The sequence below is a fragment of the Centrocercus urophasianus genome, unplaced genomic scaffold, assembly GCF_019232065.1.
Source record: "Centrocercus urophasianus isolate 14NV4802_14NV808 unplaced genomic scaffold, USGS_Curo_1.0 seq_42, whole genome shotgun sequence".
Taxonomy (NCBI): domain Eukaryota; kingdom Metazoa; phylum Chordata; class Aves; order Galliformes; family Phasianidae; genus Centrocercus; species Centrocercus urophasianus.
Genome location: NW_024885000.1, coordinates 155,641 through 176,276, shown reverse-complemented (window position 1 = coordinate 176,276; position 20,636 = coordinate 155,641). Strand labels below are relative to the sequence as shown.

At 53.7% G+C, this 20,636-nt stretch overlaps 1 protein-coding gene across 3 annotated transcripts in view; it reads left to right on the top strand.

Moving 5' to 3' along the window:
• LOC122168323 (plasma membrane calcium-transporting ATPase 4-like) overlaps nt 1–20,421 on the top strand; it is a 35,985-nt gene extending 15,564 nt beyond the window's left edge. Inside the window, exons 4-22 of one of the 3 annotated variants that reach the window (XM_042833519.1) lie at nt 17–274; nt 883–1,008; nt 1,321–1,446; nt 2,911–2,946; nt 4,404–4,565; nt 4,673–4,887; nt 4,976–5,218; nt 5,339–5,580; nt 5,909–6,143; nt 7,086–7,265; nt 7,384–7,471; nt 7,616–7,722; nt 8,748–8,939; nt 9,048–9,261; nt 9,689–9,900; nt 10,262–10,369; nt 10,630–10,812; nt 12,975–13,064; nt 17,855–20,421. In XM_042833519.1, coding sequence (XP_042689453.1) covers nt 17–274; nt 883–1,008; nt 1,321–1,446; nt 2,911–2,946; nt 4,404–4,565; nt 4,673–4,887; nt 4,976–5,218; nt 5,339–5,580; nt 5,909–6,143; nt 7,086–7,265; nt 7,384–7,471; nt 7,616–7,722; nt 8,748–8,939; nt 9,048–9,261; nt 9,689–9,900; nt 10,262–10,369; nt 10,630–10,812; nt 12,975–13,064; nt 17,855–18,160 — 3,323 coding nt within the window. In that variant the 3' untranslated portion in view covers nt 18,161–20,421. Of the gene's footprint in view, nt 1–16; nt 275–882; nt 1,009–1,320; nt 1,447–2,910; nt 2,947–4,403; nt 4,566–4,672; nt 4,888–4,975; nt 5,219–5,338; nt 5,581–5,908; nt 6,144–7,085; nt 7,266–7,383; nt 7,472–7,615; nt 7,723–8,747; nt 8,940–9,047; nt 9,262–9,688; nt 9,901–10,261; nt 10,370–10,629; nt 10,813–12,974; nt 13,165–17,854 lie in introns of all 3 variants that reach the window. The other 2 variants (XM_042833521.1, XM_042833520.1) reach the window with 2 other exon arrangements.
• The last annotated feature ends 215 nt before the right edge of the window (nt 20,422–20,636 follow it).

Genomic DNA, 20,636 nt, shown 5'->3' with positions numbered 1-20,636 from the left:
TCCTCTCTGATGGCAGTGTGTGGGCAGTCGTCAGGTGGCGTGGAGGACGAGGGTGAGGCACAGGCCGGCTGGATCGAGGGGGCAGCCATCCTGTTTTCAGTCATCATCGTGGTGCTGGTGACTGCCTTCAATGACTGGAGCAAAGAGAAGCAATTCCGCGGCCTCCAGAGCCGCATTGAACAAGAGCAGAAGTTCACAGTGATCCGCAAAGGGCAGGTGATCCAGATTCCTGTGGCAGAGATCGTGGTGGGAGACATTGCACAGATCAAGTACGGTGAGTGGGGTGAGGGCGGCCCGGTTCTGCCCCATGGCACACGGAGGTTGGGAGCAATGGGACGGAATTCTGGAGTTTCAGCAGGGTGATTGGAACTGAGGTCAGCACGTAGCTTTGGGCTGCTCCAGCACTGACCGTGTCCTTGTTAGAGATCATCTCCCTAGCAAGGGGTGTCCTAGATGCAGCCCTTGGGCAAAGTGAGGCCCTGCTCCTTGCTCACCCAGTGCTCGTTTCCTGCAGCTTCCATCAGGAATGAGGGTTTTCTTGTGTGGGGCTGACTTTTACGTGGAGCTTTCTCTTGCCCCTGCAGTTGTGTGTTCCTGCAATGGTTTGGAAGCATTGAGGCTTTGGGAAGGTGGGACGTCGATTCATTAAAAGCAGACACAGGGGGAGCACTGCCTGATGGAGTGAAAGGCCTCAATGCTTTTATGCAATGCTTTTATACATCAGTGAGCTATTGGAGATCAGCTTAATCCCCAGCCTTCTCTAAATTGGGATGAATTTCTTGAGCCCTGTTGCTAACTCAGAGTATTTCCTTGGGTGCAGCAGACAGGGATGCTGCAGCCGACTGGACTGGGACCAACCCCATCTCTCTGCTCCTCTCCCAGGTGACCTCTTGCCAGCGGATGGCATTCTGATCCAAGGGAATGACCTGAAAATAGATGAGAGCTCGCTGACTGGAGAGTCCGACCAAGTTAAAAAATCACTTGATAAAGACCCCATGCTGCTGTCAGGTGAGGCTGCTCCTCCACTGGAAGTCCCAGAGCTGTCAGCGTGGTATTCAGAATTGCTGAACTGATTGGGATGGGATCCTCACCATCTTTTTGCAGCTGAGTTGTGGCTCCCAGCCCTGGAGCAGCTCTGTACTGTGAGAGATGTTGGGATGGCAGCAGGGCCTTTGCCTGGTCCCCATGTGACAAGGGCTGCTGTGGTGTCTGCTGAGGCTGCAGATGTCCCAGGGAGAGAACCTTAGCTGACATGAGGTTCTGGGGGTAGTGGGAGCCCTGTGCTGTGTCCTTTCTCACCATGCTTTCCTGCTGTGCCAGGTACCCACGTGATGGAGGGCTCTGGGCGGATGGTGGTGACTGCAGTGGGAATCAACTCCCAGACAGGAATCATCTTCACTCTTTTGGGTGCAGGAGAAGGAGATGAGGAAAAGAAGGTGAAGAAAGGTAAAGAGATCTCCTAAATCTGCTTCTTCCCATTTGTTGCCTTTCTCCCTTCCCTGGGAAGCACCTGCTGGTGTGTGACAAGCCCCATCCACAGCAATGGGATGTGATTGTGTGATAGTGTGTGTGACACAGACAGGTATGATGAGCTCTCAGGCCAACGTGGGATGTGCTGCAAGAGAAAAGCCCTTTGTGCACCCAGATCTCAGTTCTCCTGCTCTTTTCGGTCACATCTCCGTCTCTCTCATTCAGCCAGCTGCAGCCTGGAGTTGGAGGCTGAGCAGGAGTCAAGGACCAGAGAGGAATGGGACTGAGGGTGTTGTTGGTTCTTTGTAGGGAACTCATCAGCCACCCTGTGGTTGTAGGGTGAGTTCTGGCTGCCTGCAGGATGCCAGCAGCACATGCTGTGCCATCAGGACTTTTGGTTGGCATCCCTGAGTTGACTGGGCTGAGAGGTGAAGCACAGGGAATGGGAAGAGGGCGAGGAGAGATCTGTGCCTGGTGGGTGTGGAAGAGGAGAGGGACCAGCTTGAGATGTCCCTGATCGTACTGGAATGTGAACTCTTTCCTGCCTCAGCTCTGCCCTTTTGCTGCTCCATCTCAGAGCTTCTTGATCACAAAGGATCCCAAGCTGGTGTTGCTGTGATCCAGGCTGGGGCGGCTGGGGTATAGCCCAGCTTGGAAATGGGATCATGAGGAGAGAAAGCTGTTGAAGCTAACAGCAGTGTGTTTGAGGTCCATGCATGGTGCTTGGTGTTTTCCTTGTCCTCACGCTCTGTCACTTGATCCCAGAGCAAACCTAGCTATGTGTCCAGTGCTGAGACCTTGCAGCCCTTAATTTGGGAGCATAACTTGGGAAAGGGAGTGCTGCCCTGACTCATCTCTTGCTGTGCTGCTGAGGGGAAGGGAGGGAGGGAGAAACCACGTCTCTGGTATATAAACCCCTTTATCGTGTGCTGCTTGTTTAGGTAACAGCAGCCCTGCGCTTCCCATATTATGGTGACCCATTGGGGGACCCCGAAATGGGGACCTTGCCTGCTGCAGACCTGGGGGGATCTGCGCAGTGTAGCACTGCCCGTTGCTGGGGGAGATGTGTGAATGATCTGCTGTGCAGAGATCAGGCTCTGCTTGTGTCTTCTCCTTGGAGGTCTGAGATGCCCTTGGCACCCCGTGGAGCTCTGATGGGGTTTATAGTGGGTGCTTTGCAGGGGTGATTTCAGGGAACGTCTGAAGCGGTGAGGTCAGGGTGCTGGGGAACTCCAGCTCCTTGCTGTGCTGGGATGCAGGATTTCCTCTGGCAGGTGAGGTGAGCTGTCTGGGGTCCCACATTCAGCGCTCTGTGGCGGTGAGCCCACAGCACGGGTGCTGCTGGAGCAGTGTGTGCAGCCCCTTGGAGGAGGGCTGACCCTTCCCATCCCTCTGTCTGGTCTGTGTGCTCAGCCCTGCACCCTTTCTCTCTTTGAACAGGTAAAAAAACCGGAGCCCCTGAAAATCGCAACAAAGGTAACCAGCCTCTCCATCCTTTGAACCAGCACCACACTAACTACCAAGCATTCCTCCTTCCTTCTTCTCATGAGTCTGTGCTCTTTGCTGCTCTGGCGGGACTCTCGCCTCGTCCTGGGAGAGGGTGCAATGGTCCCAGAGCTCCGGCACAACGGGATCAATGCCCTGTGGCCTTTGCTTGGGGCAGAGTCTTTGTGCAGGGAGGATAGGCCTCTTCCTGACAGTCTGGACTGCTGGCACAGCATCCCTTGGTCCAAAGCAAGTCCCCGTTGACATGACCTTATGGCTCTGAAGCATTTGTGCTGCTTTCCTGCAGGGTGTGTGTTTGGGCATGGTGGGGCAAGAGACATGGGTCACATCCTCCTGGGATAAATCTCCCGTGAGACCCGGCTCGTGTGATGGTTGCACCCTCTCCTCCCATGGCCTAGACTCCGTGAGCGTCTCCTCGCCAGTGTTTCTCACCCTGTTCTTTGCAGGCTGTGGAGGAAGCCCATTTCTGCACCTCTTTCTCCACCCCTTTCTCTCTTTCTTTCCTCTCAGCAGTTTGAGTTTTGCTCTCCTTCCCGTCAGATGTGTCTGGGTGCTTGTTTTGTCTGTGTTGTTGTAACTGTGGAGGTTGTCAGGGCAGCTTGGGGCTGTCTCTGACCATTGAGCAGTGGCTCCAGGAGGGAATGGGTCCTGGGGCTGCTGTGGGGTGCTCCCGCTGCTCCCCCAGCCCAGCAGCTCTCAGCCTTTGCTCCATCATACCGCTCCATGCCTCCCAGCCCAGCTGGGATTTGCAGCTGAGGGAGGCCATGGAGCTGGGCCTGGCCTTCTTGGGTCTTAAAAACATAACAGCTTGGGGCTGGGATTGCGGGAGCTGGTTCACTCCTCTTCCAGTTCCATTGGAATGCCTAACCTCCCCCTCCATCTCCCCCTTCCAGTGCTCCTCTGTGAAATGGATTCCCGCTGAGCCACCAGAAGGGCTTTAAAAAGGGCATCAAAGCACAGAAGAGGGGTACAGAGCAGAGAGAAGCTCTCTCCAAGCTCGGCCTACTGTGCTGCGACTGGGATGGGGTCTGCTGGTGCACTGGAGCTGCTTTGGGACAAACCCAGCGTGCTTTTCTTGTGCTGCAGGGTGTGAAGCAGCTGTGAAGAGCTTGGAGACATCCTGCCTGTGCCCAGCAGCCAGGCTGGGGATCTCTGGCTGCACTGCTGTGACCCGTAGCCAGCATCAGCCCCAGGACCCTTCTGCACGGGGCTGGGACATGGGGTAGATGTCAAGGCTGTCCCATAGAGAGGCAACAGGGCCCCGGGACAAGGGATTTCCATGTGCTCGGATGTGTGTGTCATGGAGAATGGTTTGTGCTCTGGGTTTTCTCTCTTTCCCACCACCATATTTCTCAGCGGTGTCCTGCAGGTCTCCCTGGTCTCTCTCCTACTCACATGTGGTGTCTTATTTTGCCCTGGGGCTGTAGCTAAAACTCAGGATGGTGTGGCCTTAGAGATCCAACCCCTGAAGAGCCAGGAAGGGGTGGAAAATGAGGAGAAGGAGAAGAAGAAGGTGAAGGTGCCTAAGAAGGAGAAGTCTGTGCTCCAGGGGAAGCTGACGCGCCTGGCGGTCCAGATTGGGAAGGCAGGTGAGCCGTCACCGGGGGTTCTCACTGGAAGTGGGACGGTGGGAGGGGGCTGTCCCCTGCCTGCCATTCCCGTGTCCCCTCACCTGCTGCTCGGCATCTTCCCCCAGGGCTCATCATGTCGGCCATCACGGTGATCATCTTGGTACTGTACTTTGTCATCGACACCTTTGGGGTGCAGCGTCGGCCCTGGCTGGCAGAGTGCACCCCCATCTACATCCAGTACTTCGTCAAGTTCTTCATCATCGGTGTCACCGTGCTGGTGGTGGCTGTGCCCGAAGGGCTCCCCCTGGCAGTCACCATCTCCCTGGCCTACTCGGTGAAGGTGAGGCCAGTGGGGACGAGTGGCGGGTATGGAGAAGTGTGATGGGAGAATTCAGGCTTTTGGCTTTAACCTTCTTGGTCTGCTGCAGAAAATGATGAAGGACAACAACCTTGTGAGGCACTTGGATGCTTGTGAGACCATGGGTAACGCCACTGCCATCTGCTCAGACAAGACTGGCACGCTCACTATGAACCGAATGACTGTGGTGCAGGCCTACGTGGGGGACACTCACTACCGCCAGATCCCTGACCCCGAAGCCATCCTGCCCAAGATCCTCGACCTCATTGTCAATGGTGTTGCCATCAACTCTGCCTACACATCCAAGATCCTGGTGAGTCAGCTCTTAAGAACCGCAGCCTTACGTTCCCACAGTTCGCTATCCCTGCTGTTTCCATCCCACTGTGTTCTGCAGTGCCCAGGTTTATATTGCTTTTCCTCCTTTCTCCTCCAGCCACCAGAGAAGGAAGGGGGGCTACCCCGGCAAGTGGGGAACAAGACAGAGTGTGCCTTGCTGGGCTTCGTGCTGGACCTGAAGCAGGATTACCAGGCTGTGCGGAATGAGGTGCCAGAGGAGAAGCTGTACAAGGTCTACACCTTCAATTCAGTGCGCAAGTCCATGAGCACGGTGCTCAAGAACAGCGACAACAGCTTCCGCATGTACAGCAAGGGAGCCTCTGAGATCATCCTCCGCAAGTAACTGTCCCCCATGCTGTCTGGGTCCTCTCCCCAGCCCAGTTGTCCCATGGGCTTTGAGCTCTCAATGCACTGTTGAGCTATTCTGGGGGGCTGCGGGGCTGTGGGGTAAAGGGGACCCAGCACTTGAGAAAGGGGAAGGGGAAGGGGTGAGCATCAACAGGTGCTGCTGTGCAAAGTGCTAACTCTTCTTAAGGTGTCTTTGGTAAGGCTGTAAGGGTACTGGGTGAGAGGGTTGTGCTCATTTTACAGATGGGGAAACTGGGTGATGGATTGTTGAACAGCCACAGGCAGCCTCCTTTACTCTCCTGTCCTGGTCCTGTGTTAGGTGCACCAAGATCCTGGACAAGAATGGTGACCCCCGGGTGTTCAAAGTGAAGGATCGGGATGAGATGGTGAAGAAGGTGATTGAGCCCATGGCATGCCATGGGCTGCGGACCATCTGCCTGGCCTTCCGTGACTTCCCTGCTGACACTGAGCCTGACTGGGACAGTGAGAATGAGATCCTGTCTGACTTGACCTGCATTGCTGTGGTGGGAATAGAGGACCCAGTGCGGCCAGAGGTACTGTGGCCCTGACAGCCCATCACCCAACCATGCTCCTGGCCCAGGACTCTCTCTTCTTGATGTTTAAGAGTATGAGCCCCTTACAAAGCTACCAACGTGCTACTGTGTGCTGGCAATGCCCTTGCGTACACAGGCAGAAGGACCTGGTGGCAGCCTGCTTCCACTTAGACTCCCCTCCCTTGTTGCTCCACAGCCCTTTGCAGAAGCCCGACAGGTTCCGTGTGCAATTGTTGGGTGCAGGGAGGCAGGCAGCACTCCTGCACCAGTCAGGAGTGATGAGAATGCTGGAGAGGGCAGGACTGACCAGCTGGTTCCTTCACCTTGCAGCCTGCTGCCCCCATTTGCCTCCATCATGGTGTGCCAGGCAGGCAGCTGACCTAACACAATAAACCTTCTGCTACCTGCCTCTTAATTGCATTTTGGAGTTTGCCCCTACGCTTCTGCCTTGCTTGCATCTTTCCTTATTAGATGTTCAAGTATCTGGGTCTGGGAATTGCATTACAGATGTCCTGTCTGCACTGACTCTGGAGGTTGTGATTCAATTTGCAGATTTCTCGCCAATATCCTCTTCCCCCACTGCTCTGTAATAGAGAAATCCATTAGTGTAGCAACATGCTTCCAGAGCAATGCAGGGGCAGGAGGAATGCCCCTGTTCGGGTGGGCTGCCTGGCTGTGCCTCATGATGGGCAATGAGGTTCTCTTCCCTTGGGGCAGGGGTTGCAGGGGCTGCTCCGAACAGGGCTGCGAGGGCAGGAGCAGGGTGCTCTGTTCCCTAGAGATTTCTCCGTTCCTCACAGATAAGGAGCTGAGCTGGTTCTGGGTGGGATGTGTTGGTTCAGCATCTTGTCCCTGAGCTAAGGGTGGATGTAAATGGCTTGTGATCCCCCTGGGACCATGGCCTGAGTGCTCTGCCCACCCCTCGCCTGTCCCCATCACCAGGTGCCAGATGCCATCCTGAAGTGCCAGCGTGCGGGCATCACTGTCCGCATGGTGACTGGGGACAACATCAACACTGCCCGTGCCATTGCCACCAAGTGTGGCATCCTGCTGCCTGGAGAGGACTTCCTGTGCCTGGAAGGGAAGGAGTTCAACCGGCTTATCCGCAACGAGAAGGGCGAGGTGGGGGAGCAGCGCGGGGCCCTGCTGTGGGTGGCTGGGTGCTTTGAGGGTCACATTCTGGTGAGGCAGAAGGTGTCCGGGGGGCCCTGTGCCTCCTCACACCTGCCCTGTCCTGCAGGTGGAACAGGAGCAGCTGGACAAGATCTGGCCCAAGCTGCGTGTGCTGGCCCGCTCGTCCCCAACAGATAAGCACACGCTCGTCAAAGGTGGGTGCGTGCCTGCTCCTGGTGCTCACCACCTCTCCCCCAGGTGCCCTGGGCAGCTCTGCCCAGCTGCTTTTTGCAGCAAGATCTCTGCTGGAGCCTGCCCTCAGAGCTAACTTTTTCTGCGCTCCTTGCCCCCCGTTGCAGGAATTATTGACAGCACTGTTGGTGACCAGCGGCAGGTGGTGGCTGTCACCGGGGATGGGACCAATGATGGCCCAGCTCTGAAGAAAGCTGACGTTGGATTTGCTATGGTACAGAAGAGCACTGGGTTTGCCAGCAGGTGCTCCCTGGCTATGGGGGTGGCCTTTGCTTTTCAGGGAGAGGATCTGAGGATCTACTTGATTGTTATGAGCACTTAAATTTTCTCTGCAGCGGTGAAACTCTTTTTTCAGATCTTCCTTAAGGGCTTAAAATGGAGAAATAAACCTATCCAGAGGTTGGTGCAAGTTCTCAGGAACCTTCTAGGACTGCTAGCAAGTGATTGGAAAACAGTGCTCCAATAGTCTGGGTTAGGGGTGGGTTTCTCTGATGCACTACAGGGGGGACAGTGTGAGGCTGAAGTTTGCAAGGTGCTGGTGCAGCACCAGAGCTTTGCACAGAGCCAGCCTGGGGCGGAGCTCACTGTGCATTGGTTCAGCTCCACAGCTGTGCACCAGGCTTGTAATGGACAAGTCAGAATCCAGGCACAGTGCTGGTGCTTGCCTGGAGTTGATTTGCACTGAAGGAGCCCCGATCTGCCTCGCTGCTTTTCTTTGCCCTGCCTGAAGGAGGCAACAAACAATAGCTGAGGAGTGTAACTGCTTTCCACTGAATTGTTAGTTTACATCTCCAAGCATGAGCCAGCTGCTGGACAGAGCCTGATGCTTGCCCATGCAGGACACAGCAGGAGCAGGAGCCTGTGGGGGGACAGCAGAAGGCTGTCTTCCTTGATAATTGTGCAGCGATGCTCTGTGCCCCCATGTGTGGGATCAGACCCTGACTGCTGGGCTTTGCTCGCATCCCCCCAGAGCAGCAATCAAACAGTAACCTTGTGCTGCTCTGCCCAGCTTCTCTCTGAAGCTCATGCCCTGCAAAAGTCAGGCATTCCCATCCAAGACAGATCTTGCAAGTCTCAAGAGAAGGGAAAGAAGGGCAAGCACTGGGGAACTGTCTCCTTGCAGGGCATTGCAGGATGTGTTTGATACACTGCATTTTCTGGGAAGAAGCAGCATTGTAAAGCTGGGCGTGGAGCTTGTCCTGTCACTTACCCCTGCCCACTTCCTCCCTGGCCCTTAAGGGCATTGCAGGCACTGATGTTGCAAAGGAGGCTTCAGACATCATCCTGACGGATGACAACTTCACCAGCATTGTCAAGGCAGTGATGTGGGGTCGCAACGTCTATGACAGCATCTCCAAGTTCCTGCAGTTCCAGCTGACAGTTAACGTGGTGGCTGTCATTGTGGCTTTCACGGGCGCCTGCATCACGCAGGTATGGAGCTGCTGCTCTCGGCAGGAGGAGAGCGGAGCACCTTGCAAAACAGAGGCAAAAGTGGGCTGGTTTAGTCGCTGTGTCATGTTGTCCGCGCTCTCCCTGCAGGATTCTCCCCTGAAAGCCGTGCAGATGCTGTGGGTGAACCTCATCATGGACACCTTTGCCTCCTTAGCCCTGGCAACGGAGCCCCCATCTGAATCCCTGCTGCTCCGCAAGCCGTATGGCCGCAACAAGCCACTCATCTCCCGCACCATGATGAAGAACATCCTGGGGCACGCTGTGTACCAGCTGACTATCATTTTCACACTGCTTTTTGTGGGTGAGCTCTGAGACCCCCAAGAAACTGGGGGGAGAGGGTGGAGGGAAGGGGCGGACTGCCCCCAGTTCCTTACTGGTGTTGGGGGCTGTTCTGAGCTGTCACCCAGTAACCCCCAAGGCAGCACAGAGCTCCTTTAATGGGTGGGAGGTGGTGGTATGATAATCACGAGTACTTATGCTGAGTGCATGGGTTTGTTTTGTACATCAGTGGCTGGTGGTTCCAGCCAGGGAAGCATATTTTCCAAATTTTTATGGCCTTTTTAAGGAAATGATGGTTGATTGGGGCTGGTATCGGGGAGTCCAGCTGGGTCAGGGGATCTTCACTGAGAACCTTGGACTCCAATTCCACCTCCACCAGTGCAGAGAAGATGAGATCCTGTTTCTTTTCTCCCTGCCTGTGTCCCACCCCAAACCCCTTGTCTGCTTAGGGGAGAAACTGTTTGACATTGACAGTGGCCGGAACGCCCCGCTGCATTCCCCACCCACTGAGCACTACACCATTGTCTTCAACACCTTCGTCATGATGCAGTTATTCAATGAGATCAATGCACGCAAGATCCATGGGGAGAGGAATGTCTTTGAGGCCATCTACCGCAATCCCATCTTCTGCACAGTGGTGCTGGGGACGTTTGCAGCCCAGGTGAGGGTGTGTGGGAGCAGCGTGGGGGGGAAAAGGATGGATGGTGGAACTGGGAGGGGACAGTGATGCGGGGAGGACCAGTATGTGCTGCACTTCCTCACCACGACTCTGTTCTTCTACCTTGCTCTTCTTCCGCAGCTTCTCAGTGACTCCAAACCTGACATCTGGGGTCTGGAGTGGCTTGGGAGGTTCTGGGGCTGGCTAGCCAGCATGCATCTCTGGTGGCCTTACTGGTCTAGATGGGAGGCTCCAATGCTTATCTTATGATCTGTGGGTCTGGAAGACCTTTTCTTCTCATGACTACTGATCGTTGTATCCCTCTAAGTTTCCAGTGTGTGACTTGTACTCTCCTGTGCTGTAGATCATCATTGTGGAGTTTGGTGGGAAGCCATTCAGCTGCTCCGGGCTCACCCTGAGCCAGTGGTTCTGGTGTATATTTATTGGAGTGGGAGAGCTCCTCTGGGGCCAGGTAAGAGCCAGCCTATATGAAAACTAAGCAGCTGTTCCTCCTTGCCCAGCTGTAACCCTAGCCAAGCCCGCCTTTCCTTTTCCCACCACTTCAGTGCTCAGATTCTCCCTAGATTCTCTTTGTTCAAAGCTGGGGATGGTGATGCTCCATCCCAACCCCATACCACCAGAGAGGAAGCTGCTGGTAGATTCCTTGCTCTCACCCTGCTTGCCTGAGGTGTGGGTTGTCTCAGCTGAGCTGCTCTCCTTGCCTCTCCCCAGCTGATCTGCACAGTCCCTACCAGCCACCTGAAATTCCTCAAGGAAGCTGGGCACGGCATCACCAAGGAGGAGATCCCAGAGGAAGAGCTGCCAGAGGATGTGGATGAGATCGACCACGCTGAGATGGAGCTGCGGCGTGGGCAGATCCTGTGGTTCAGGGGTCTCAACAGGATACAGACACAGGTAATGTGGGGCAGCGGGTCCTGTGGGCCCTTCTTCTCTCTCTTTCTCCTTTTCCCTTTCTTTCCAGGGCTCCGTCTGGAAAGATGTGACAGCCACTGCTCACAGGATGCCATCACCTCCTGGGCTAGACTTCTCCCACCACCTGTGCCTTTCTGGGTCTGTCTTGGTTTTCGGAAACCAGGATAGTCTGACTTTCTGGGACAGCCTGGGGTGGGCAGGGGGTGGTACGAGTTCTGTTTTGACACAGAATGTGGCCGATGGCCACCTCACTGGTAGCAGAGCAGTGCTGGAGCTGTAGTGATCCTGGCAGGGATCAGCCCAGTGGAGCTGCAGCGTGGAGCACTGAGCTCTCTCCCTTGGGGCTCTTACAGCAGGGCTGTCTTCCACTCCAGGCTGATGTGAGCTGGTATCAGCCTTAGGCAGTCTGAGGTGTCTGGGGAAGGCGTCTTCCCCTTGCCAGGTGGTTGCTGGTGCTTCCAGGAGCTGACTGTGCTCTCTGAGCTCAGGACCTCAGGCTGAGCCTGGCTCCCTCAGTCCTTGAGCAGAGCCCTGCTCCAAGGGGATGGCTGTGGATGAGCATCACCTCCTGCTGCCCTTGGAGGGTTCTCGCCATCCTCCTTGCCAGCTCTCCTGCTCTGTGTCTGCTGCTCTTGGCCCTGCAGCAGGGAAAGGGAAGAGAATTGGTTAATATGGTTTTTGCATCAATTGTTTCTCTGACTTTTTTTTTTCCCCTGAAAGGTGTTTGTTGTCCTCGTGTTTTTTTTCCTGCCCTGCCTCCACAGTGGTTGGCTGTTTGGGGCAGGGGAAGTCCCTGCAGTGAGGAGTTGTCCTTCCCTTGAGGCCCAGGGCAGAGCTGCCTTATGGTGCGAAGCTTGGGGCTTAGGGCTCGTGTATCACCCTTTGTTCCCACTTCTCAGGCCTTGCAACAAACCAAGTCAACTGAAGTGGCCCAAGTGCAGGAACTGGAGCTAGCATGGCAGCTGTCTTGGGCTGGGTTAGCTTGGCTTCTCTTTGAGATGTTGCCTTGAGGGTTTCAAGGTGAAGGGCAACGCTGGCAGGGGCTGAGCTGCCTCTGGGAGCCCCGGGTCAGGTCAGGAAGCAATCCCAATGTCCTGATAGGTGTGGGCAGCCAAAAGTCAGGTGTGCTTCTGGCTCTGTGCCTGCATTTGTGCCCATGGCTCTGGATTCTATGTCCTGTGAGCTGTGGTGGACCTGTTGCAGTGCCTAGGAGCATTGTTCCCCTCTGCAACTGCTGGCAAATCTTGAGGCCTCTCGAGCATGTTTTTTCTGGCTGTGGTGCCCCATATGTCAAGTGGAGCAACAGCAGATCAGACCTGAGCATTTCAGGGAAGTCAGTGCCCAGATGGCATGCCTTAAACAGGCCGTGTTCCTTGTGGCCAGCCTGGCGTGCCAGGGCAGGGTGTGTCCCTGATGAATGTCAGACTGGGCAAGGAGCAAAGCAGAGTGTGAGAGCTGCTTGCAATCTGGAGAAAGTGTCCTTTCCCCAGGGGAGCAGCGAGGGGTCGGCACAGGGCAGGGGGCAGCCGAGGGGACATGAGTCAGGGAAGCTTCTGAGTGCTGCTCGGTCCCTCCTGACCGGAGTGTGCCATGGGTGCAGCATCTTGGTGGCTTCCCTGCCTGCTCTACCAGCTCTGCTTCTGGGCCCTGTGTTCTTCTGGGGGAGAGGCTGTGGAATGCATAGAACGCTATGGTACTGTGTACCTGCTGCACTCCAGGACGCAGCCCCGTGGGGCCAAGGGACCACGAACTCTTCCTCAGTACAGTTTTCCAGGCTGCCAGCTCACACCTCCGCTGCTCTCTCTCTGTCTCTGCTCCTCCTGCAGCTCTGGGAATGACCTGGGCTGCTCCTCGTGCCGCTCCCCCTCGCCTCATCTCTCGGTGGTGGAACGAACCCTGCACCTCTTGCACCCTCAAGGACTGGAAGCCTACCTCCCCTCTGCCCCCGTGCACTGACCAAACCCGTGTGGGTTTGTGGGAGTGAGGGCTGGGTGGTGTTGGCTCTCTCATCCTTCCTCCTCCACCTCTCCATCCTTCTTCCTTCCTATCCCTGTGTGTCTGCCCCAACCCCGTTCCCTCTGTCCCTGACCCCTGTCTCTGTTTCTGGCTGGGACGATGCTATCTCATTCTCTGATTCTTTGCAGATGGACGTAGTTTACACATTCCAGACCGGCGCCTCCTCTTTGCAGGGAGCCCTCAGGAGACAGCCTTCCATCGTGAGCCAGCACCACGATGTAAAAAATGTTTCTAGCCCAACCCATGTAGCTCTTTCCTCCGTCAATTCCACTCCCACCACTTCTGCTGTTGCTGCTGCTGCATCTCCTCCTGCGGGCAGTGAGTGATAGTCTATTACAATGCATGACTTCTAATAACCACAGAGCACTGCACAACCTGACCCAGCCTGCTCTCTTTCCCTCTGACCCACTGTTTTCTAAAGTGAAGGATGGGGTGGGAGATGGTGTTTGTTTATTTATTTATTAAAAAAAAAAAAAAGAGGTGCTGAATCCTTAATAAGTTGGTGATACTTTTTGGTCCTTCCCTCACCCCATTCCTTGTTGCTTCCTTGTTTTTTTTCACCTCTTCTCCTTTGCAGGACTGACATCTGAGTCCCCCCTCCTGATTGGGTTGGGGGGAGGGGGAGGGAGGTGCCAAATTGGTGGTTCTGGCTGAAAGAACCATGCTAATTTCTGAGCAATTCAGAGCACCGCTGTGAGAAGGGAGTGCTGTTTGTGCCCAGACGCTGCCAGTTCTTTGCAGTGGGGCCCTGCACAGCCCCAGGAGCTGCTGCAGAGGTTGCTTTTCCAGAGCCCTTCACGTGGAAGCAAAGCAACCTCTCGGCCCTTCCCACAGCAGTCAGCACACTGCTGGGGCTGGCTGGGCCGCAGGGCCGTGCTGCCTGCATGCTCTCTGCTCTCGCCACGTGTGTGTGAGTGACAGTGGGGTTTGCACCCTACTGTGCTCAGCAGTGCAGGAGCAGCTGGGTGCTCTGCATCACTCACCCACAACCAGGCCCACCTGTTCAGCAAGCAACCTCCCCGTCCCAGGGTTAACCTGCATGCCTTGTGGGATAGGGTGGAGGGCTTCGTGCCCAGCCTGGAGTACTCACACCCCCAGGGTCCCACAGAGCCCAGCCCTGAGGCTGGAGAAAACCTTGGGCTGCGCAAATGTGCAGCAGCTTGGCAGAAATGTAAATGATGCCGTGGCGAGGAGCACACCTAAGTGTGTCCCCTGCTCTGCAAGGGTGGCATGGGGGCTCTGCTGGTCCCCTGGTGGCCCCGGAGCATCGCTGCCCTGTGCAGCAGCTCAGCAGGGCTGGCTGCTCTATTCTGTGCCCACAGCTTTCTGCATGCAAATGGGACGGAAAACATGGCTGGACGAAGCTGGATCTTGCATCTGGCAATAGGTTTCCAGAGCAAAGCAAATCTTGCTCTGTTATGGTGCCCTGCGTTTGTTACGAGCAGAGTAATGGCCCACAAGCACATGAGTGAGGATTCTGTCTGCAGGGCTGTAAGTAGGTAGTGCATCTTTCTCAGATAATTGGCTTTTTTATTGCACAGTCATTTTACCTTCTTCTGTTCTTATTAAAGAAATACCCTGAGTGACTTTTTGAGCAGCTTTCAGTCTCCAATGTTTACACAGTGTGGTGGAGAAGAGAGAACTTTTGTATAATTTTGTTTTCTCTCTATTTAGTCAACACTGATACCTGAGTTTTGTTTAACCCCAGTGTTTCTGAAGCAGCACAGCTGCCTTCTGGTCATCTCTGCACCGAGACGTTCTGACTGGAAGAAAACCCATTAGAGGGGTCTCAGGGCAGGGCGTTTGGATGGGCAAAATCACAATGCAGTTTTTTTTCAGTCTGTGGATTAATTTTCTCCCTGTTGTGCAGCAGGGGGTATTTTGGATAGCAAGTGTCCTTCCAGGCAGCAAACAACTTCACCAACAGCTAACCCAAGCTGCTAAGTCTTCCCTCTGTTTTCTGTCTAGATGTTTCTCTATTCCCTTTGCTGCTTTCCTTCCCTTGCTCTGAGCTCCAGTTCCCTCTACAGATTAACAGTGTCCTGCTGTCTTCCACTTCATTTCTGGGATGAGTTTTCCAGGGCTGGACCTCAGCAGCCCTGTGTGCTCTGTTGGAGCCAATGGAGGAAAAGGAGATCTTGGGAGGGCTCTCCAAGAGGTGGTTGGCAGAGCTCACCTCGTGTCTGGTCGGACCTGGTTTGGGGCGGTGGGGTTCAGCGGTCGTGGTGCAGGAGATGTCACTTCCACCTTGTTGTGCACAGTGGTTCTGCAGTGGTGATGGTGCAAAATGAGAGTGAACTGTAAAGCTTATGTGAAGTTCTTTTAACGAAGGAACAGCTTCTTGGATGAATCTTGCAACAGTGGTTCAAGAGATGGTTAAATCAACGAGTATATGGAAAAAGCTGCTGCTCTGGCAGAGCAGATGCTGTGGGATGACAGGTGGGGTCTGGGCTCACCTGTGCTGCAAGTGGTGGGGAAGGGAGAGCTGTGCGACTGCTCCAGAGCTTGTGCTGAGCTCGTGCTGCACTCCCTGCTGTGCTGGCAGGCACCGAGGCACTGTCTAGGTGGGTTAGGCTGGTTCTCTGTGGCTTTTGTACACCACGTCAGGGCAGTCAGCACTTGCGGTTGCTCTTCTTGAGGTGCTGATGAAGTGCTGCACTGTTGGTCTCAGTACCAGGTGGTCTGCTCAGCGGTCTGCCTTGTCTTGTGCACTCACATTAAATCCTGACTTTATCTAGGATGTTGCTGTGTTCGCTTGTGCAGCAAACGGCTCTGAATCCCTTTTCCCAGCCATGGAAACTTTCAGTTGTCACAGGACAGCTGGTGCTCCAGCTTCATGGTGGTACTTCCTCTTGAATGTCTGACATCCAGCTCGTGGGCTCCGAGCAGGTTTGTTTACTTCTAGCTAGGATGTGCTGCATCTGTGGGGATGCCCTGGTGTGGGGTATCAGCGTCATTCTGAGCCTGATGCGGAGCGGATCAAAAGCGCATCCCCTGTGCTGAGGGAACCCTGGAGCATTGTGCAGGTAAACCTCCTGAGTTTCAGGCATAAGAATTGTGTTTGAGTAATTTCTCTGGTTTGCTTCTGTCAGTGCTATTAAAGCTGAAGCCAATGATCCCCGGAGGCTCCCTCTAGCTGTGCTGGGTTTGATGTGCTTCCCAGCCTCTAATGGTTCCTGAAGAAGTGGCAACATACACTTTCAGCATCAGCTTGCAAGGGGCTGCATAGCTCATTCTCCTCTAGCAGCTCTTCGAGCTCTCTGCTTCCCCTGCTGTGTGATGGGGAGGCTGCAAGGGTTGCAGCATGAGGATGCTTTAGAGAAATATCTGTTCTGTGTGATCTACAGCCCTCCTTCCATTTGTTCCCCAGGGGATATGGAAGGGAGTTAATAGAGTTCCTTAGGTGCTGGAGCTGCTTTCTTCTGTGTGCCTGGAGATGGAGCAAGAGTAGCGATGCTGCTGTGGGGAGGGGTCACTGATGGCTAAGGCAGTTCCCAGTGGCAGTGACACGGGCCAGCAGGATGCTGGTGTGAGCCCCAGTAAGGTGAGAGCACTGGGGGAGAAGCAGCAAGCAGAGTATCTGTGGGAGCTGCCATGGAGTCATCCAAGAGCCGCTTTGGAGGAGGCCTGTGTGCTGCACGGCTCTTGGCTTTGTAATAAAAAGGCAAAGCAGGGAGTGTGGTTTCACTGGGTCTTTCTTAACTTGGGAGCCTTCAGCTGTTTGTCAGCCTGCATACTGCAGCGTTCATTCAGTTTGTCTTTTGACATCTTCTGAGTGATTGCAGCCCCCAGTCATCTGCAAGAGCTGGAGCCCTGCAGGTGCATGCATTGGTTGCCCTGTGCATGGTGTGTGGGCTGCAGGGAGAGCTGCCTGCTGAGCCCCCAGCAGTGCCCCCTCACCCCTAGGATCTGATGCTTGTCACCTGTCATACAGGGAGGGACTGGAAGAGCACAAGGCTGCACTTGCAGAGGAGCTGGCAAGAGCAGTGAATTTGGTGCTGGCCGTGTCCTGGCTCATTTCCAGAGCTCTCCCTCCCCCCCCAGTGCAGCACAGCAGGACCCCAGCTATGCAAACTGGGCTCTGGATCTCTTGATTGTCATGCCTTGCGTTTTGGCAGCAATGGAAACCCAGTGGTTTCACAGGGCAGCAAGTGGCCAAGCTTTCTAGCGAGGTTTTGGATTTCTTGTGTGTGCAGAGCTCCGAAAAGAACAGCTGTATCTGCCTTGGGGGATTGCTGAGACCTCTTTGGCACATGCAGGGCAGGATGCGGAGCTCCAGCCTGGGATTTCTGGCTGCAGTGCAGGGAAGCTCACGTGCATCTGGCTTCCTCCTTGCATGGTTCATTGGGTCCTATTTTGCTACTCATGGCATCTATTTGGACCTACAGCTTCACGTGGGCTTGGAAAGTTTGTGACACCTTGTTAGACACCTTGTTAAAGCCCGTTCCTTTCTGTAGGTCTAAAAACAGAGATAGAACAAACACATTGCTCCCACAGTAGGTTTTTTTTTTTTTTTTTTTTGCCTTGAAGCAAACCCACTGTTTGTCTAACCCACCTCTTTTTTGAGTTGTAGTGCCACTTTTTTGTCCTTGTTTACACACACAGATATGCGTGCGCACACATAATGACAACTAATGCAGTTTGGCTTCTGTTCATTCAAAATGATCTCGTTTCGTTTTTTTTTTGTTTGTTTGTTTGTTTTTGAGGTTTTTTTTGTCTTTTCTTGCAGCTTCTGAAGCAAGAAAGTCAGTTGACTCCCCATCACACACCTTGTGCCTGGTCTGGTCCATGTTGGCCCTCCTAGTTCACCATAGATCTCTCATTTTGACTTACCTGTCTGTTCCGTGGTGGTGATGATTGTTGTTGTCCTTTTTGTTCTATTGTCCCTTTTTTTTTTTTTTTTTTTTTTTTTTTTTTTTTGTATTTTCTCCCGGGAGCTCCAGCCTCATGGCTGCTACTAACCCCTCTTTTATTTATCCCCATGCTCTGCACCCTCGCCTGCTGGCAGATCAAGGTGGTGAATGCGTTCCGTAGCTCCTTGTATGAAGGCCTTGAGAAACCTGAGTCCAGAAGCTCCATCCATAACTTCATGACACACCCGGAGTTCATCCTGGAGGAAGATGAGCCTCGAACACCATTCCTTGACAGCGCCGAAGATGACCCCGAGACCGACGGACTCAAAAAGCGAGGTGGGGGCAGCCTGGGTGGATCTTCATCCCTCAACAGAAATAACAACGCAGTGGACAGTGATCAAACCGAGGTCAACTTTGTGGAGCCTGAAAGCCTCTTTCACAGCTTGGAGACATCGGTTTGACCTTAGAACTTCAACCCCCCTCCCACCGCCCTCCTCCACCTTCGCCCCACGTCCAGCGTGATGTTGCCATCAGTAACTGATCACAAGCTGCAGTCACTTTGTGTCAAACTGCTCATAAGTATATCATTTGGGGTTGTTTTTGTTTTTGGTTTTTTTTTTTTTTACTATGATTTAGCTGTGGGAACCAGAGTACCATGATGCTGAGAATTAGAAGAGGGGGCATCGTGCATCTTCACCCCTAGTTTTCAGTGGTACTTGCCCAAGTGAAACAGCCAGGTTATTTCCTCTCTGAGAGTTGGGCTCCATGTGCCTGCAGGGGGTTTTCACGTTGAAAAATGCATGTTCCAAGGAAGCTCAAATTGTTGTAGTCTTACATGCACAGTCCCTGCCTGAGGGCTGAGGTGCACTTGTGACTTTCTTTTTCACTTGTGGTTTTTAAGGTTTTCTTCCAATGTTGGGGGTTTGTTCTTTGCTTGTGGGATTTGCCCCCAGTTACTTCACAGTGGGAAGTTGGGGGAGTTAGCACTGTAGTGCAAAAAGCCTAAAAATAAAGCAAAAAGCAAAAAAAAAAAAAAGAAAAAAAAAAAAAAAAACAGTCGGGAGGAAGGTGTTTACTCACAGGTTGCTCAGACAGGGATGTACACCAGTCTTCCACCTTGACAAATGGTACCCAGCCTTTACAGCTCCTCCTCTTGTGTGCACACATTGCTGTCTGTTTCCAAAGCAGTCTCTGGTAGACAAGGAATGAAGGTGGCTTGGTTTGGTTGTGAGGGCTTGATTTTATTTTTTCCTTTTTTTCCTTTTTCTCCCCACCATGAAGTAAGGTGGAGGTGAATGGCAGGTCAAGCATGGTGAAGAAGAAACAGTGAGAAACGGGGTGCTTTCTGTTAGAGAAGCTGCGTCTCTTTTGCTTGTGATCACCTGTGCAGCGTTTTGGCGAGAACTCTGGGGAGCTTTAGCAGTTCCCACTGTCAGGAGCAGAGGGACTTTTGCCTGCTTTGGATTGTCTGTACTCCTCCTGGGCTGAGTAATCATCAGCCTTGCAGTGAAAGCTGTGTCAGGTGAGGAGGAACCCAGGGGACGCTCCAGCTGGACCCACTGGTTCTGCGTGTCACTTCTTAAGTGTGAATGGAGAATAAATGTTGTTGGTGTGGCTGGGACGGCTCTCAGATCATAAGAACAAGTTGAGTTGTGCCCTAGAGGGAAAGGGATCTCTGTGGCTGTGGGGAGACCTGTTGGTTTCCACAGCACTCCTGCAGCTGATGTTGGTGCTGGGTTTGTTGGTCGGCTGCAGCTCTTCCAGAAGTGCTGTGGGCCTTGCTTGCTGGAGGTTCTCTCCTCACCCTGCATCCTGCCTCTCCTTGGTCTGTAGTAACTGTTCCTCTGCAGGGCGGCAGCTGTAGGTTGTGTCCTGTGTGTCCTGGCTCTAGCCATCTTGCCAAGCCAAGAGTGGGCAGGAGGCAGGATTTTTGCTTTGCTTGGGCTTGATTTCTTTCCCTGTGAGTGCGGTCCCTTGGTCGTTGTCCCCTAGTATGCAGGGCTGAAAAGAGCTCTGCTGCCTTCTGTCCCTTGTCCCAGTAGGTTTGATTGGAAGCAGAGAGAACATGGCGGTAACTAGCTGTGCTGTCTGCCCGGCCTCTGTCCCTGTAGGTATCTGTGAGGGGGTGCTCTGGCTGGTTTATTCTTTCCTTTTCCGTTAAGAACGCACAGCAGAATCTCCCGTGCCTTCTCCGAGCACTGCCTGCAGCACCGCCTGCCACGCGAGGGCCCACTACTTTGCCAAGAAATAAGTGTTCCTTAATGACAACAGCAAAAACCAAGTGTCTTTGTTTTGTTTCCAGCCCAGCGCTGAGCCATCCCTTCCTTGGGGTGGAAGCAGGGAAGGACCCAGGTGCCGAGGTCAGGCCCTGCTGCCCTGCCCAGTGCCGCCAAGGGGGGCGTGAAGGCTGGGCTCAGTTCACTGCCAGCAGCGAGGAGAAGTTGCCACCACTGCCCATCTCAGTTGCAAATTCAGTGTTGAGACACCAGCCCTGCCCGCGCAGACAAACCTGTTGCTGTCCTCCCCTTCCTCTGCGTGCGAGACGAACAAATGCTGTGGGCAGGAAGGCGCAGCGTGCCGCTGTGTGGCGGTGTGGGGAAGGGATGCTCGTGGGGTTTGGTTCCGTACTGAAGGTGACATTGCTCGAAAGATCACTTTTTTTTTTTTCTATTTTAAGTGCTTGCAAAAAAAAAAAAAAAAATCTTAGAGGCTTGCATAAATATTTATTATATTTGTTGGGGGGGGGGGGGGGCTATTTTTTTTTTTTTTTTTTTTCTTTTTCCTTTCTTTTTAATTACCTCAGACCTATTTAAAAACAAACAGGAAAACAAAACAAAACAAAAAAAAAAAAAAAAAAAGACTTAAACCAATGAAAAACAACACAAAGCCAACTCTGGAGGTGCTTAATTCCCTCCCAGAGGCCTGTGACCAGCAGGT